Source organism: Etheostoma cragini, chromosome 21 (genome assembly GCF_013103735.1).
Source record: "Etheostoma cragini isolate CJK2018 chromosome 21, CSU_Ecrag_1.0, whole genome shotgun sequence".
Lineage (NCBI taxonomy): Eukaryota > Metazoa > Chordata > Actinopteri > Perciformes > Percidae > Etheostoma > Etheostoma cragini.
The window spans coordinates 11065687-11082668 of record NC_048427.1 but is presented as its reverse complement, the minus strand read 5'-3'; the positions used below and the strand labels follow the sequence as shown (position 1 = coordinate 11082668).

At 37.7% G+C, this 16982-nt stretch overlaps 1 protein-coding gene and 1 long non-coding RNA gene across 7 annotated transcripts in view; one reads left to right on the top strand and one right to left on the bottom strand.

The window, feature by feature from the left end:
- The window catches only part of kcnc3b (potassium voltage-gated channel, Shaw-related subfamily, member 3b), a 46375-nt gene that overhangs the window by 5394 nt on the left and 23999 nt on the right, over positions 1 to 16982 (bottom strand). The window contains exons 3-7 of one of the 6 annotated variants that reach the window (XM_034860599.1): positions 14138 to 15119; positions 12819 to 13013; positions 11557 to 11685; positions 10690 to 10710; positions 1684 to 1881 (exon numbers count right to left, since the gene is read on the bottom strand). In XM_034860599.1, the coding sequence (XP_034716490.1) occupies positions 11564 to 11685; positions 12819 to 13013; positions 14138 to 15119 (1299 nt within the window). In that variant the 3' untranslated portion in view covers positions 1684 to 1881; positions 10690 to 10710; positions 11557 to 11563. Of the gene's footprint in view, positions 1 to 1642; positions 1882 to 10689; positions 10711 to 11556; positions 11686 to 12818; positions 13014 to 14137; positions 15120 to 16982 lie in introns of those variants that run through there. The other 5 variants (XM_034860596.1, XM_034860600.1, XM_034860598.1 and 2 more) reach the window with 5 other exon arrangements.
- Positions 10367 to 16982, top strand: part of LOC117937003 — a 9694-nt gene continuing 3078 nt past the window's right edge. The window contains exons 1-2 of the long non-coding RNA XR_004655075.1: positions 10367 to 10376; positions 12320 to 12328. This is a non-coding gene — a long non-coding RNA (uncharacterized LOC117937003). The remainder of the gene's footprint in view (positions 10377 to 12319; positions 12329 to 16982) is intronic.

Below are 16982 nucleotides of genomic sequence, written 5' to 3'. Positions count from 1 at the left end.
ATCTGCATATTTACATATGTATGTGCAAATCATGTTTTCCAACATTAAAATAATATTGCATGTTTATTGCATATGTAAGTTTTTTTTCTCAACTTTTAACATACAATCTATTTTTATGTGAGGATGGCAATCTGAGAAAAGGACCTCAGTTACTGAAATAAGCTATAAATTGCCAAAAATCAAACAAGAAATTGTTTGATTTTTTTAATTATGTAGAAGGATGTTATATTGTAATCACGGTCATATTTTTTGCTTTTTAAACTGTTTTAGACAAGCATCTAAACAAAAAACAAGAATTTAAAAAAATAAAAGAATATATATAAAAAAAAATCCCAGAAAAGCTGAATTACCCCATCAAAAGGGGTGTTCAATCTATTAATTTGTCGTTATATGGTCTAGGTCTTATCCCAACATGCAATCATTTAAAGGCTATTCAATTAGTATTGAGTGGTAGTAAAGTGCTTGTATTTGTTTTAAATGTATAATTATGTAGCCATCCATATCTGACTTTATAAGTATGTGTTGTACTTAGATTCATGTAATTTATAAATAGTTTTCTTAATACATCGTATTAAGATTTATTTAAAAAAATGTAGGTCTACATGTACATTGTAGACATGACTGTCTTGAATAGCTTTTCTTCAAAGGTCCACTTAGGTAACTTACTTGCATGGATGGCAGCCTACATAGTTTTGAGACAAATTAATACAACGTTTTAGTTATTTTTAGTTTCTCTTTTTTATATTTGTGGGGCATATATTTAATTCATATTATTGTTTTGGAATATGATTGTTATACTTGCATATTATGCATGAGATGATGACAAATATATAGAAATAAATTGGACAATATGCTAATAAAAGAAAGGGAGTGAATAGACATTTAACTGTACATTAGAAGGTAGCAATTTCATACATGGGATCCTAACAGCAATGTAATGTAATAAAATTAACTATGATTTGTAGAGTCGTGTTAGGCTGCACAATTGAGATACCTCTTATGAGACAGTACTTTTCTTATTTTCATTTAAGCTCTTCTTAGCTTTGTTGTGTAAACTTTCAACATAAAGTGTATGTACTATTTCTCAATGATGAGATAGAAAAGTATGTGATGATACGGAGACTTATAGAAGCTGAGTCTGTCTTTTAGAGAGAATTACCAAAATGATGTCTATGCTGTACATACATCAATATTTCACAAAAAACAAAGAAAGTAGAAACCTTTTTTACCTTCAATCTAATCTATAAATGATTTTTTTTTCTTTGGCTAAATGAACTGAAGTATTTTGTTTCATAGTCAATTCTCTGGACATTTTTGTCAGCTCAGTTTTTTTTGGTCCAGAAGACTTAAAAATGAATGTCCATCTACACACTTAATCTTACATTTTAAAATGTAACGTTGCACGTTTTCATAATGTTTTTTAATCTCCGATACTATTTTATTTAGCAAATCAAATTTTTTTTTTCATTTCATCTAATTTAGAATAAACATTGAATTGTACATTGAAAGCTAGAATTTGTTATTCACCCCATCAGCTAACCTGATGCATGCATCATAAACCATTAGATTTTACAAGACAAGGGGTCATTCTTTCTACATTCAAGTTCATTTCATGTTATTGCTATTGTTTTTGCACAGTTTCCAATCCAAATGGAGGCTTCAATGCAATCAGTCCACAGCTGATCCACTGCATCTCTTATCATCCAATGATTAACATCCTTTTTTGTTACAAAATGGAGGGAATGGGGGAGCGACAGCGCCGCAGTGGTCCTGGAGCCTCATAGGTTTCAAAGGGTGGGCTAGTGATAGGAGCAAGCCGCAGTGAGCACCCAGCCATTCCCGATATGTTATTGAGACTGCGAGATTTCTCGTAGCCCGTTGCTTTAAGCAAATAATTTTAACCATTGATCGATTCATTAGAGTTAGTTATTAATATTAGTTTTGACATCATATGCAAATAAAAAAAAAGGAAGTTGGAGTAAATGTTTTGGCATGTTATGATACATTTTCCATATTCAGGATGTTTGTTGTGAAGGTTTTGTAGTGTTGAAACATGAACATTAGGTTTAACATGTTACAAGAAAAATTGAAAAGAATGAAAGAAAGAGAAAAATAAATTAAGGGTAAGAGATTGAAAATGTTATCAAATTATAAAGACATATAAAGGACAGACACAGACAAGGACAAGACAAAACAAGAAAATGCGAGTTATGATATATCTTCTTTTTTTTCAAAACAGAAAAGCAAAATATTCTCTGATATTAGCAGATTTAACACCTAGAAAAGGCCAATTGAATAAAGCACCTAACATTTTATCATGTGAGATGTTCCATGTTCAGGTGTTTTAGACATTTTTTTGGCCACAACTACACAGTTTGACACAAACACAAGTTTTGAATACTCAAATATTACTGATACAATGTAGGTGTTGGCCACATGAAGTTTTAGAAAAAAAGGGGAAAGGTTTTAGCACTAATGAAGTTATGTAGAGTAATTAATTGCCTTACATTACACTTTATGAACCCAAGCCCACTTAACATTTGCTTTTTCTTCCCTGTAAACTTCAAATGGTCAACACAAAAATGTCTTCCAACTTTTAGAAACACTTCCTATCCCCCAGTAATAGCATCCTGTAATGCAGTGGTTCCCAACCTTTTTGGTCTGAGGTACCCCCCCCCCCCCCCCCCCCCCCCCCCCAGCCTTCTCAGATGAACTTGCTTACCATTTAATTGATTCCTAATCTATGTTCAAAATATATAACACTATACATAGTGCATATTGTAAATTTTTTCTTTAAGCTAATGATTTGAACTGTTTAGTCACTACTTTTATCTAGTTATTTCTACCATTCAATACGCTGGCTTGCTAACTAGTTTTCACACACTCTTACACAACTGCAACATGTAGTGTTCAGGTGTTGGCCTAATGTCAATATCATCAATATCTTTTACTCGTACAGCATGGCAACTGCAGAAGAACCCCCTGGAGTACAAGTACCCCTGGTTGGGAATCACTGTTGTAATTGATATCAGCTTGCATTTTGTTTACAGTGGAAAATGACACACAGTCCACTTGTGCAAGTGACATAAAATACAGAATACATGTAACTGCTGAACGTTACAAAAGCAATTAATCTAAGAAATAACACATTGACCTTTGTGTCCTTTCCCGCTGTATTTTTATTGTGTAACAAAGCATGCAGATGTTGAATTCCTCCTGTAGGAAGCAGCTAGAGGTGTGTTATTGTATATAGTGCTGTATTGACAATGTGTAGTTATATCAGGTGAAGTGAAAAAACACCATTGGTAGGTAGCAATTAATCTACCCTAACAATGGCTAACTGTCCTGTAATGGATGGAGTTTTATTAGGAATGTGTTACATTAGCTGCAATTTAAATTTAAACTATAAAGCTAAAAAATTATCAAGTTAGTGCATATTTTTGTCAAACCCCAACCATCACTAGGCCACAGTCAAACAAAGAACACCCACAGTGTGACGCCCTTTGTGCCTTCCTGCTGAAATGGAAAAGTAAATTGTGGTGCACGGTGGCCACCACTGCACCACTCTAGGCTACGCATCATTTGAGCAAACCATAAATAGGTCCTTTTTTTACTCTGCCTAGCTCAGGCACATTAGTCGGATGGAAACTCAGTAAAATATTGATGATGCATTTTCACTGGGTTTCTTAGGCTGCATGTCCCACAAAGATGTCTGAAAAGATGTCTGGCCAATCTGTGGTGATGCTTCAATCTCATGTTCAGTTTCAAATGCATTTTGTTCATACCGACCAAATGTGTTTAGACAAATTGTCAGGTTAGATCAAATGGCAGCCATTTTGTGATGCTGAATCAGAATTTAGGTGAAGCGGTGAAAAAAGAAAAGAAAAAAACTTTTTTATAGCAGAACTACAAAAAATGCTGGACAAAAGTCGCTTTAAGAAAGAGGTGGCTATCATTATCTGATATACTCTTCTCCTGACCTAACTGAATTGCTAAATAAATATATTATTGTTAGGATTTTCCTGAAATTAAACCGTGTTTTGGGATTTTATGTTCTACAATTTATTCAAAAAGACCATTGAATTTTTTTGCTTGCATTCAGTTATTACCTATTTACTTTATCTTGTAATTACAATTTTTAGTGGCTTACTCTGCCATTCCTGTGCTGGATTCACATTGCCTCAACACACACTGGAAACAATGTATACATGTAATTCTAAATAATATTATCTAATTTATTTCAACCTTGCAGTTTACTGTTTGTTTTTTGACATTGTGTCAGAGCTACATTAAGTTTCTGCTAATTCAAACCAACTGCTGGTGTTTCACATTAAAAGTCTTGTTGCAGATACGTGTTATTTCCGGTATTTTACGCAGTTGTCGTAAATTTGTAGTATTAACATGTTTATTAATTTAACTTTAATAGTGATTTCCCAAGAGCTCTTTTGAGATTTTTTTTTCAGCTGGTATCATACTACAAGTTGTTTCAGGCTACATATTAAGCAAATATGCTTTACTTGGGTTCTAGCTTATATTATTATATTATTATGACGAGTGACCTACAGATTCGAAGTACGCATTCACAAAAATAAAGTTGGTATGCCTGTTTTGATTCTGCATGGGAAATCCTTTGGATCTATTCTTTTCTAAAATCAACATGCAGAGTGGAGAGAGAAAGAATAAAAGGAAGAATACACACTGCTTCTGCAATCAACAGACAGAAACTGTGATTCATATACAGTAAATTATTATCTTTAACTGAACGTATAATCGGAGGATTTAAAACATTTGTTGAGTGTGAGATACAGTAAGTACATGGATAAGTGAAAAGAATTGTTCCCATCTGTTGATAGATGAAGGTGAAACTATAGAAAGTAATATAGGTGGGGCATTAACGTGGTTCTGATGAAAGTATTGCTTAGTAAAATTCAAGACAAGGAATGTATTGTCAGAAATGACAATGCTACGGTCGGCTAGCTTCCTCCTCACTGCTTGAAGTACTGTATTTAAACCAGGGGTTTTGTGCTCTGTCCAAAAGTCACACTTAATTTACACTATGGCGGGAGTACAGTACGTACCTACATTCAGACTTTAGTTACACTTGCGCTGCAGTGGCGGCCTAGGGATGGGATGGATAATGAGTGTTAATCACAGAAAGAGAAGGTAATGGAGAGGGAAGACACAGAGGAATAGAGAGAAAAAACTGCAAATATTCATTCAGACAGTCTACCAATGAAATTATCAATTAAACAGATTGGGCCTAAATAATAGAATTATGTATGCTTGTTTGTATGTATGTATGTACGTAGTGTATGTATGTTTGTAGAAAGCAGAGCGCTATTACGTAATTCACATATTTTCTATATTTTCATGAGCATGTGGTTGCTGTGGAGGAAACATGATTTAGTGACTCTTCAGATGCTATTCTTGACACCGCCTCATACTGTATCATTGTTACATGGGATCAATTGCCTGATAAAGATGGTGTGATCTCCTGTTACCCTTTATTAGATGTATTGATCTCTTTATGGCCGTTACTGAATCCACATGAGTACATACAGTACCTGGGTTGTCTTTTGAGGGAACTAGATAACATGCAACTGTATACTTTTTCCTCTAGTTAGTTGTATGTAGGTCATACAGACATATGCATCAGCGGTTATCATAAAGATCAAATTCATTTAGTATTATTTTGAGCTTTGGAAAGAATATACTGTATATGTACACATATATATTCTTTCTTTTGTAAAGTAAAAATCTGGCTCGGACAAAAGAATATTTGCAGATTGTTGTGTTGATGACGCAACATTGTAAGAAACACAGTGGTATTGATGCACACATAACATGCAAGAACATGTAGGACACGTTTTACATACTTGTGAATGTACAATGACATAGAGGAGGACAGTGACATGTTTTTTAAAAGAGTTAGTGAGTTAAATTTTGAAAATATTAAATATGTTGTGGGGGCCAAGTGCATATTATAAAACCTTTGGCCTTTATAAAAATGATTCCATCAACAATCCTCTTAAATATAATAATGAATTATGAATAATAAAACTATACAGTGGGATTTGAAAGTTTGGGCACCCCGGGTACCAATTTGTATTAATGTGCATAAAGAAGCCAAGAAAAGATGGAACAATCTCTAAAAGGCATAAAATGAAAGATTGGACATTTGTATAATATGTCACAAAAAGTTAGATTTTATTGTCCATCATTTACACTTTCAAAACGATACAAAACAAAAAAATGGCGTCTGCAAAAGTTTGGGCACCCTGCAGAGTTTATACCTTGTACTGCCCCCTTTGGCAAGTATCACAGCTTGGAAACGCTTCTTGTAGCCAGCCAAGAGTCTTTCAATTCTTATTTGAGGTATCTTTGCCTATTCGTCCTTACAAAAGTCTTCCAGTTCTTTGAGATTTCTGGGCTGTCTGTCACTCACTGCTCTTTTAAGGACTATCCATAGATTTTGAATTATGTTGAGGTCAGGAGATTGTGAAGGCCATGGCAAAACCTTCAGTTTACGCCTCTTGATGTAATCCCCCGTGGATTTTGAGGTGTGTTTAGGATCATTATTCATTTGTAGAAGCCATCCTCTCTTTAACTTCAGCTTTTTCACAGATGGCATCGAGTTAGCGTCCAAAATTTGTTTATTGAATTCATTTTTCCTTCTACTCGTGAAATGTTCCCTGTGCCACTGGCTGCAATACAACCCCAAAGCATGATTGACCCCCGCCTGCTTAACAGTTGGACAGAGGTTCTTTTCATTAAATGCTGTGCCCTTTTGTCTCCAAACGTACCTTTGCTCATTCCGGCCAAAAAAGTTCTATTTTAGGCAAGGCAAGGCAGCTTTATTTGTATAGCACATTTCAGCAACAGAGCAATTTAAAGTGCTTTTTCCCAAAATCAGTTTAACAGATAAAACACAAGTATCCTCAAAAAAAATAAATCATAAAATAGATCAAACACAAGTGTAAACTTGAGACTACCTTCACACTAATTAGTCAATGTTAGTGCTACCTTTTGTGATCACCCTCAGTGTCACTAACGTTCACAACTTTATTTTTAGAGACGTTACCTTTCGTCTCCTTGGACTCTTCTTCACACTAATTAAGCCAATTTAGTGCTGCCTTTCTTGTCTATTTTTCGACACCACACATTCACACTTTTTCTTTAAAGTGCTACCCTTCGAGTCTGTCTTTCTCTGTCTTACTCTGTCTAAAACCCTAACCCTAACCCACTTGAGATTACCTTCACACTAATTAGTCAATGTTAGTGCTACCTTTCGTGATCACCCTTAGTGTCACTACCCTTCTTAACCTCATTGGTCCACAGAACTTGTTTCCACAATGCATCAGGCTTGTCTATATGTTTATTTGCAAACTTCAAATGCTGATTTTTGTGGTGAGGACGTAGAACAGGTTTTCTTCTGATGACTCTTCCATGAAGACCATATCTGTAAAAGTATCTCTTTATAGTGGAAAGGTGTACTACAAATCCAGTGTGTGCCGGGTCTTTCTGGATGGATTGTGCAGTCAAACGTGGGTTTGGACTTGCTTTTCTCACAATCCTGCCTGATATTTTTCTTGGTGTCCAGATCTTGCTTTAACTACCACTGTTCCTGATGACTGCCATTTCATAATTACATTCTGGACAGAGGATATTGGCATCTGAAGATGCTTTGCTGTCTTCTTATAGCCTTCTCCTGTTTTGTGACCAGCAACTATTTTCAGTTTCATTTTTTCTTTACAACTGCTTTAGAAGAAGCCATGGTGCTGATTGTTGGGGCAAGGTCAGATGAGTCTGGGTATTTAAAACCTTAAGATTGAACAATCCACGATGCTGTCAGGTCTCAGCTTTCCAAAGGGGCGGTGCATGTTATAAACTCTGCAGGGTCCCAAAACTTTTGCCGCAGCCGTTTTTTTGTTTTCTGTTATTTTGAAAGTGTAAATGATGGAAATAAAATCTAACTTTTTGTGACATATTATACAAATGTCTAATCTGTCATTTCATGCCTTTTGGAGATTTTTCCATCTTTTCTTGGCTTCTTTATGCTCATTGTTCCCATTTTTTACCTGGGGTGCCCAAACTTTTGAGCCCCACTGTATGTACTATTTAGATTTAGTATTTGTTTAAGCTGAACATTGTTTTAAATTGCAGTGCAAATTTGTGTTGGCTTGCAAGTGGTGGGAGTTAATAAATAAATGATATAATCCTTATTCATATGACAAAAATCTATTAAAAACACTTTCTATTATGGGCTTGGTTTAATTTTTTTATGAATAATGAGTTTTGTTTTGTCAAATAAGTCCTCGGAAATGCAGTGAACCAGTGAGATTCATGCCATTTTTATGAGACTTAGTTTCCCTGTTTGGTTGCAATTTATTTTATAATTTCAATTCATAGAAGACCAAGGTGATGGTAAAACTCAAAGGAGAACACAGGAAGAACATAGGGTAAGTCGTAACTTCAAACAACAAAACACAGTTGTTCAAAACTCAGACGTTAGCAAAAAACAGACTATAACCACAACATTAAAATATATTAATTAAAAATAAATACAACTTAATCCTATGCATGTTAAAAAGATAAAGCATTCAACAACACAACAACACAAAGCTCTACAAAATACTCCACAAAAATACTTAATAAAAGATGTACACACCATCTTACAAACACAGGACATAAAATAGCACAAAAACCCAAGAAGAAAAAAACTCATACACATATAATGAGGAAAGGAGAGTGTAGAGTAGGAGAGAGACAGAAACAAACAAGATTCTTAAAGAATATCTACAGGAGTGATTAGGAGTGGGCACTCATGGCGGTGATTGACCATTTGACCTTAGTCAGACATAAATTTTACATGGGGTGCGCAGGAAGTCAAATGGCCAAAAAAAGCCCCTTTCACACAGAGATTCCATGATAAGGCCGCAATGAACGTCTGCCGTTTTGCCGGCTCTGCTTATTCATGCAGAACCAAGCAAAGGCGGCATAAGGCCTCCCCAGTGTGTGTTTATATAAGTTCATAACTTTGTCTACTCAGAACGCTGCCTTTTCAGTTTTTCACCTGCATCTGTGTTGACTCACGAATCATACTCATAACATTTACCCTGACAGCAAGGCAGCTTAAAGGTGTAAAAGTCCTTTCTTGAACAGGCTATGTGAAAGGGGCTAAGAAGAACGAGAGAGAAACTGAAAAGCGGATAAAAATAATTTGGCAAAGACATCAAATGCATGTATCTACGAAATAAATCACAACTGAAGCACACTAGAATGAGTTTTGGACAGTGTCAGAATCCCTCTTTAAAAACAAGGAGAAGGTTTATTAGGGGCGTTAACTAACATGAACAGATGGAGGTTTTGCTCTTTGTTTAGATATTTAGTGTTGTTTGTTCTCCCTTTAAATCACAGATTGTTTTACCTGATTATTACGTGAGTTTGATCAGCCATACATCCAACTTTCTATATGTAGCCAAAGATCTTTTTACAAATGCACTGGGCGCAAGATAGGTTGCACACATGACATGGTTTTCAAATGCTAGACAATCAGGTTCCTGAGATGGAAAACACAGATCAAATTACTCTGGTACTCACTGTAAGCACCAAATATAATCTCTTTATTTCAAATAATATAGAGATCTTCAACCTAAATATATGAAAGCCTACATTGTACAACTTTACTGTAAGAAGCCCAAACCACAAAGCTTCTTTCTAATGACTTCAGCGCTTGCTATAAAGAGGGATTTTTGTAGCACTTTAATTGCAGACCATACGCAAGAACCATTGAAACTGAAGCAATGTAAGGGAACTGTAAGTGAAGGGCTTGTACAGCTTGAGGCTTGCTTACCTTAGACAGCATCTAGCCACTTTTCAATCAAATCTGTCATAGCGTTTGTTTGTCTGTCTGTCTGTCCGGTCAGTAAGTGTTTCAATCACAGAGTCCAGCTCATAACCCTTTTGACATCTATCCAGATGTCTACAGTATAAATACAAAAGGTCTTGAACTTTGGACTATACTAGGCACTAAAAGCACAGATACATGGTCTAGGAAATAGTATTTCAGATACATTACACGCTTACAACACAGTGTTTTGGTAAAGAAGGATCGTGATAACTGGTTTTGTTTACAAGGCTGAAGTATGAAACTGCATGATAAAAATGTGCTTGTTTTCAGCGTGGCATGTTTCAAGAGGTAATATCCCTTGACCTATAGCTCCGCAGACCCCAGTGATCTTAGGCCTTGGAAAGATAATTTTCGTACATCACTGCACTCATTGTCACAAATGTGTGAAGCTAGGGCTGGAAAATTGTTTTTTTTACAAAAAAAGGGCATATGTACATGTAAATATGCACATCTTTGAGGCTAAAAAGTATTCTAGCATATAAGGAATAAGTGCCATTGCCTGAAGAGTATGTAAGTTTAACCTGTGCATACATATAGTACATATAGTACATATACATATATAGATATAAAACTGTAAAAAGGGTAGATTTTTCAAGGCAAAACCTTGCAGTGAGTGCTGTTGTTAGCCAAGGTGGAGGTCCATGGGGTAGGGAGTAACACAAATAACAGAAAAGAAAACTAAATTAAGCCACACACGACAACACGATCACAACACTCAGACGGCATTGAGAGAACAAAGACACAGTGTATAACACTTAAGAATGAAAAAGCCCACATACACACGCGTGATATGACACAACCTGAAGAGAGAGACAACAACAACAACAACACAGAGGCACATCAGACAAAACGTGACCCCCTGTTCCCTTTCAATCTTCTTCAGTGTTATGTTTTATAAGTTATTGACACAGGACACGACAAATTATTGTTTTCATTTGAGCTGCTGGAAGTATTTGCACATGTGCACGTCCCACAGGACGTGCTCTTGCACTCACATGCCGTGCTCTTGCACTTTTAACTGTATGCAAGTTTTAACCTCTCACACAGACACATACACACAAGTGTACACATTATTGTGCACACTACTCATTGTGGGTGTATATCACAAAGCAATCCCATTTTTCTTTCCTACATTTTTTTTCTTTACATCTTACAATATGCATTTTATATTGAGATTGTTGCTGGGTTTCAACATTTGTATGCAAGTAGAATATTGGGCAGAGGTTAGGTTTCATAGGATAAAATACCTCACAAATAAAACAATGAGCCCTTAAATGCCACCCAAATCTTGATATTCATATTTAAGCACTAGCTTATCTTAGCTCAACTGTCAACCCCTAGTATAAACTGACAGCACACATTCCACACTTTCAGTCACAGAAAAGACTTTTTACAGGTCACACTTCAAACTCCATTGAACATGTAGACACACTGTGGAAATGGTGGTGTACCTGTGATCTAAAGTCATGCATAGTGTGTGCAGCTGCGTCTGTGTTAAAGTGGGTGCTGTGCTGGTGGAGTGTTGTTTGTGCAACTGCAAAAACATGCTACATGATGGAGAGCCAGATCAAAATTTCTGTATGTTTTCAGTCAAACATTGACTAGGCTGCAGGCTCTTTTATTTTGTAACCTTTTGTCAGTGTTACCTCTGGTCTATGGTTTGATCCAGGAGGAGGTGGAGTTTGCATTGAGGTCCTGCTGTAACAGAGACCCTTCCATCTTATACCAATCGTCAGTCAGAGGGGAGTCTGGGCTCGGTGCCAGGGCTGCTGCCTCTAGTTTGTTGTCAACAGGGGGTGTTGAAAGTTTGGAGGGAGTGTGAGGGGGTGTTTTGGTGCAGGTTGGCAGCAGTGGGAGTGGTTGGATTGCAGTAGTAAATGAATAAAGGTTTTTATGACCATGGAGGTAATGCACATGGGGTAAAAAAGGGGGGGGGGAGGGGTATGGTACAGCACAAAACAAAAAGGGGGGATACGAAGGCATGGGTTTAAAGATGGGGCGGAGGATAAAGGGGTCAGGAGGGAAAATATGCAGCAGGTTAGGGAGGGGACGTCCTCACAGAAGGGGGGGAGGGAAAAATAAAAAGGACATGCGAGGCAGGAGAGAGAACCAGAGAGGGAGAAACAGAAGTGACGAGAAGTAAATTAATGCATGGTCAACTGTCTGAGTCCAGAAGACAGAGAAAGAAAGAGATCGTTTATGAGGATAAATGAATGTGGCTTTATGGGACACAGAACAAAAATCACAGAAACCATGGAAATATGGAAGACATGACTCAGGAGAAGAGAAAGGAAAGAGTAGAGGGACAGAAAATTTTTTCTGAAAGAAGAAATAAATTATAATACCAAGCAGTGATGGAAACACAGACAACATGAATATGAAGAGGTGGAAAGAGTAGAAGCAGAGCAGAAGAGCTAAGTGGATATGAATATGTTGTAACTGCATGACTGTTTCTGTGTATGTTTTGCTGCTAGCTGTTATTGGAGCCTTCTATCTGTAGTTGAGGCTGAGGCTTCCAAATGTTCATGTGTGCTCTTCCATCAAACCCAATTTTTCTAAATGTTTGGATCTGATGTCAAATATAAGTGTGTATGTGTGTATGTATGTGTGCATATGTATATATGTGTATGTATATAATGTATGTATATATATATATATATATATATATATATATATATATATATATATGTATATGTATGTGTGTGTGTATATATATATATATATATGTGTGTGTGTGTGTGTGTGTGTGTGTGTGTACAGTAATCTGTGTGTACTTATCTGCATTGGCTGCACACAGGACATATATAATGTACATGTTCACAGTATGTTGTGCCTGGCATCTTGCTTTGTGGATCTGTTTACCTAAGATGTTCATGTTTTTGTATCCGTCTCCTGGTGCGAAACGTACCTTTCCGCACATTTCCATCTGTGGCACGGAATTCCCTGGTGTTGAGCAGGAAGCAGGCGCGGTCCTGCTGGTAGCGTTCCCGGGTAGGTCCTCGCCCAATAGGGCTCCTCTCGTCTGGACTCAGCACCTGGTCGATGGTGGGACAGTCCTCATTAGCCAGGGCAGCTGAGGCTGCATCACCATTCTGCTTGGAATCTAGATGAAAGGTGGAGGAAAACCACATACTTGTGAGACTTATGAGAAGAGCATAGAGAAGAGCATATTGTGTGTCTTATTTATCAAAAATGCTAATTTTAGTTTATATTGTTGATCAAGTGCGAGAAAATAAATGTTGTCAATGTTGTTTAAGGTGATTTATTAGGTATTCTACCAAATTGTTGCTGATAACATCATCCAAAATGTTCACATTTGCTGTTAATTAGATAAAAACATTGTCTTTTTCCCTTTAGGCTCCGGTAACTTGGCATAATTTTTTTAGATTTTACACACACACAACACAATCAAGAGAGTAATAAGTACATACTGTATGTGTAAACATTCTGTGGATATACAGTAGGTCTGGACATATATAATAAACCGTCAAACATGTGAAGTTGTAAATAATGTTCATTAAGGATTGGGAAGGACAGCTGTAGTGCTCACCCACATGCTTACAAAGGGCATTATGATGAAATATGTAACCATCAGGTGGTGATGATACTGCAGAGCAGTCTTGGAGCCAGTTGTCTAAATTTTGACTAATAGAACTTCCTGCCAGAAACTCTACTGACACAACCTACAGGAAACCTTTTTAGTCTGGAAGGAAGCCAAGCAGACGAGATGTAGTAAAAGCACTGATGAAACCAATATTTTCTGGCTCACTGATGACTAAGGCAGTAAAGTAATGCATTAAAGGTGCATTATTGTTGCATGTGACTGACGCCTAATGCTGCAGCATGTAAAGAGCAAACAAAGAGCCAAATTACCTCTCCTTTTCATTTCACTGCTAATGCCAAAGAGACAATATGTGCAGTCAGCCCAAATTGAGATGCATTAAGCTGTTTTAATAGATAATTGAGTTCATTTTCCTTCCATAGTGTTTGTTCTTCACTGACAGATGGGTGCCTTAAGGCAACTGTGGACCTACAAGTTGATACTATAAATTACACATGAATTCTGATGGGCCAGTAATTTCTCCGCAGTGGATCCAGAATCAACTATGCATCAATTCTTGGTCGTACTCTCCCTTCACGCTAGTCAGTTGTGATCGTAGAATACAATATAAAGATAATTAGTTTCAAAATGAATGTACTTAACATGAAAAAAACAAATTATCTTACCTCTGTTAATCTCTATAATTTCTTCTTGGGCGAGAGGACAGTCACCCCCAAGCCCTCCAGACCCTATCACTCCACCTAGGACATTTCCCAAGAGCCTTTGCGGGGATGCAGTAGCCATAGCCAAGGCATCTGGCTTGCAGTAGTTCGGGGACCCTGGTTGGGGTGCCCGGGGAATATGTTTGTTCTTCTTTTTGGGCAGCTTTTGTTTGGCCATGGCCAGAGAGTAGTACATGCCAAAGTTGTTGACAATTACAGGTACAGGCATGGCAATGGTCAGCACACCAGCCAAGGCACAGAGAGCACCTACCAGCATCCCTGACCATGTCTCTGGATACATATCTCCATAGCCCAGTGTGGTCATGGTTACAACGGCCCACCAAAATCCAATGGGAATGTTCTTGAAGTTGGTGTGGGCGCTGGCTGTTGGGTCATCTGGGTCTGCGCCAATTCGCTCAGCATAGTAGATCATAGTGGCAAAGATGAGTACACCAAGGGCTAAGAAGATGATAAGCAGAAGGAATTCATTGGTGCTGGCACGCAGGGTGTGACCCAGGACACGGAGACCCACAAAGTGGCGGGTCAGCTTAAAGATTCGGAGTATACGGACGAACCTGACAACACGGAGAAAACCCAGGACATCCTTGGCAGCTTTGGAGGACAGACCACTCAGGCCCACCTCCAGATAGAAGGGCAGGATGGCGACGAAGTCGATGATGTTGAGGCTGCTTTTGAAGAATTCAAGCTTGTCTGGGCAAAAGGTGACTCTGAGTAGCACCTCAATGGTAAACCAAATGACGCACACGCCCTCCACGTATGTCAACCAGCTGTCAGTCACCACCTCGTATACAATCTCCTCACGGGTCGTGTTGCCCACCGTGACGTTCTCTGTCTTGTTAAGGATGGTGTTGAAGGCCTCATGTGTCTCCATGCAGAAAGTGGAGATGGAGATGAGGATGAAGAACAGGGAGCCAAATGCCACATACTGAAAGAAAGAAAGAAAGAAGGAAATGAACAAACAAAAAAGATAGAAAGAGAAAGCATAAAAAGAAAGCAAAGGCAGGAGAAAAAGTCAGTTGCAAATCAAGAAAATTCAGCAGGGCAAAGAGAACATAGAAAAGCATAAAGAAAAAACAACTTGTGTATGTGTGACCCACCTACATACACAAGTGCTAAATACTATGCCATGCACAGAAAACGACTTCTCGCTCTTTAATGGCCATCTACATTTAGGTCTTTGCATCTAAAATATTGTACCCATTCTGAAATTGACTTTTTTCCCAAAGAAAAAAAAAATTGTTTTGAAACCGACCAGACGGCAAGTGGAACTTGCCCAATTTGACCCATTGTGACCAAAGTCCAAGGATAACCTGAGCCATTAGGCCTGATAAAATTACATCTGACAGTCAAAATAGATTGTGATGAAGGATGAAGCCATAAAAATGTGCTGTCAGTATCCTGTTACATCATGTGCAATCAGGAAACGAGGTTAAATGAATGAAGTTAATCAAATTATTATTACTACTATGTATTTAGTGTTAATAACAAACAAGTTATCCTATTTAATATTATCACATTTGTTTAACATCCTATGGTTGGATTTAAATCATTAACTTAAAACAAACCAGACCCAACCCCTACCCCAAGAAAATAGTCAAAACCTGCAGGTAGATTTTTGAGTCTAGGAAGAGCTCTTAATTTTTTTATTTTTTATTTGTTTAAATAATCCCCAGTGAGGAAATTACAATCTACACTTTGTTAGTAATCACACACAGGCCTGAAATACACACATGCTCAGGACCTATACATGCACTAATGGAGAGATGTCAGAGTGAGTGGGCTGCCAGTTGAAACGGCGCCCTGAACGGTCGGGGGGTACGGTGCCTTGCTCAAGAACACCTGGTAGTGGCCCGGAGGTGAAGTGGCATCTCTCCAGCCACCAATCCACACTCCGTACTTTTTGGTCCATATGAGGACTTGAACCAGTGACCTTCCGGTTCCCAACCCAACTCCGTACGGACTGAACTACTGCCACCCCCAAACAAACACAACAAAACATGTCAAAACATGACATAGGAAGAATAGTGAAAAGGAGATAATTACAACGCATTCATGTAATCTTGAATCCAGGGTTGAAATCTAATAGAATGATACTATGTTTGTGTTATTCTGCTAGAGAGGACACGGGAGAGGATGGAGGAATAACAAGGGGAAACAAACTTGTAATAACTAATAATGTGTATCCCATAGCCCTGCAAACTTAACTGCACAAATACAAAATGTCTATCCGCCTCCATGTTTGCAAGATTAGATGAGTCTGAGTTAAGACATTATTTATTTAGTGTCAGAAATATTAAATATCTTGTCCTTGAAATTAACTTGAGGCTTAAGCGGCTTTTGCCTAATTACGGTTGGTATTGTAACCGGAAAACAGGAGACCTATAATATTAAAGTCCCTGTTTCAAATTAAAATGTTTTTATTGCCGTTTGCCTCTTACCCCCTCCACATCTTAGGAGTGTTGTAATAGTACTCTTTCTACAAGTGGCATGCTTTCTATACAACAATGTCTTACAGCTCCATGTTTGCTTGTTTACTTCCAACTCTGTCCTCAGGGTAAATGTCCTAGACAGAAAGCAAAGAAAATAAGCTGTTGTGTTCTCAATTAGTGTATTTCTCAGGTTTGCTTGCTTTTTCATAGCTCAGAGGCAATTTTCTTAGCATCTGTGTGATCTGCAACTTTCTATATGTACCCAAGCTTATTGCTCTACTGCAGTGATCATCAACTGGCGGCCCGCGGGCCGAATGCGGCCCGCCAAGCCGTTCGATCCGGCCCGCAACTGTATTCCA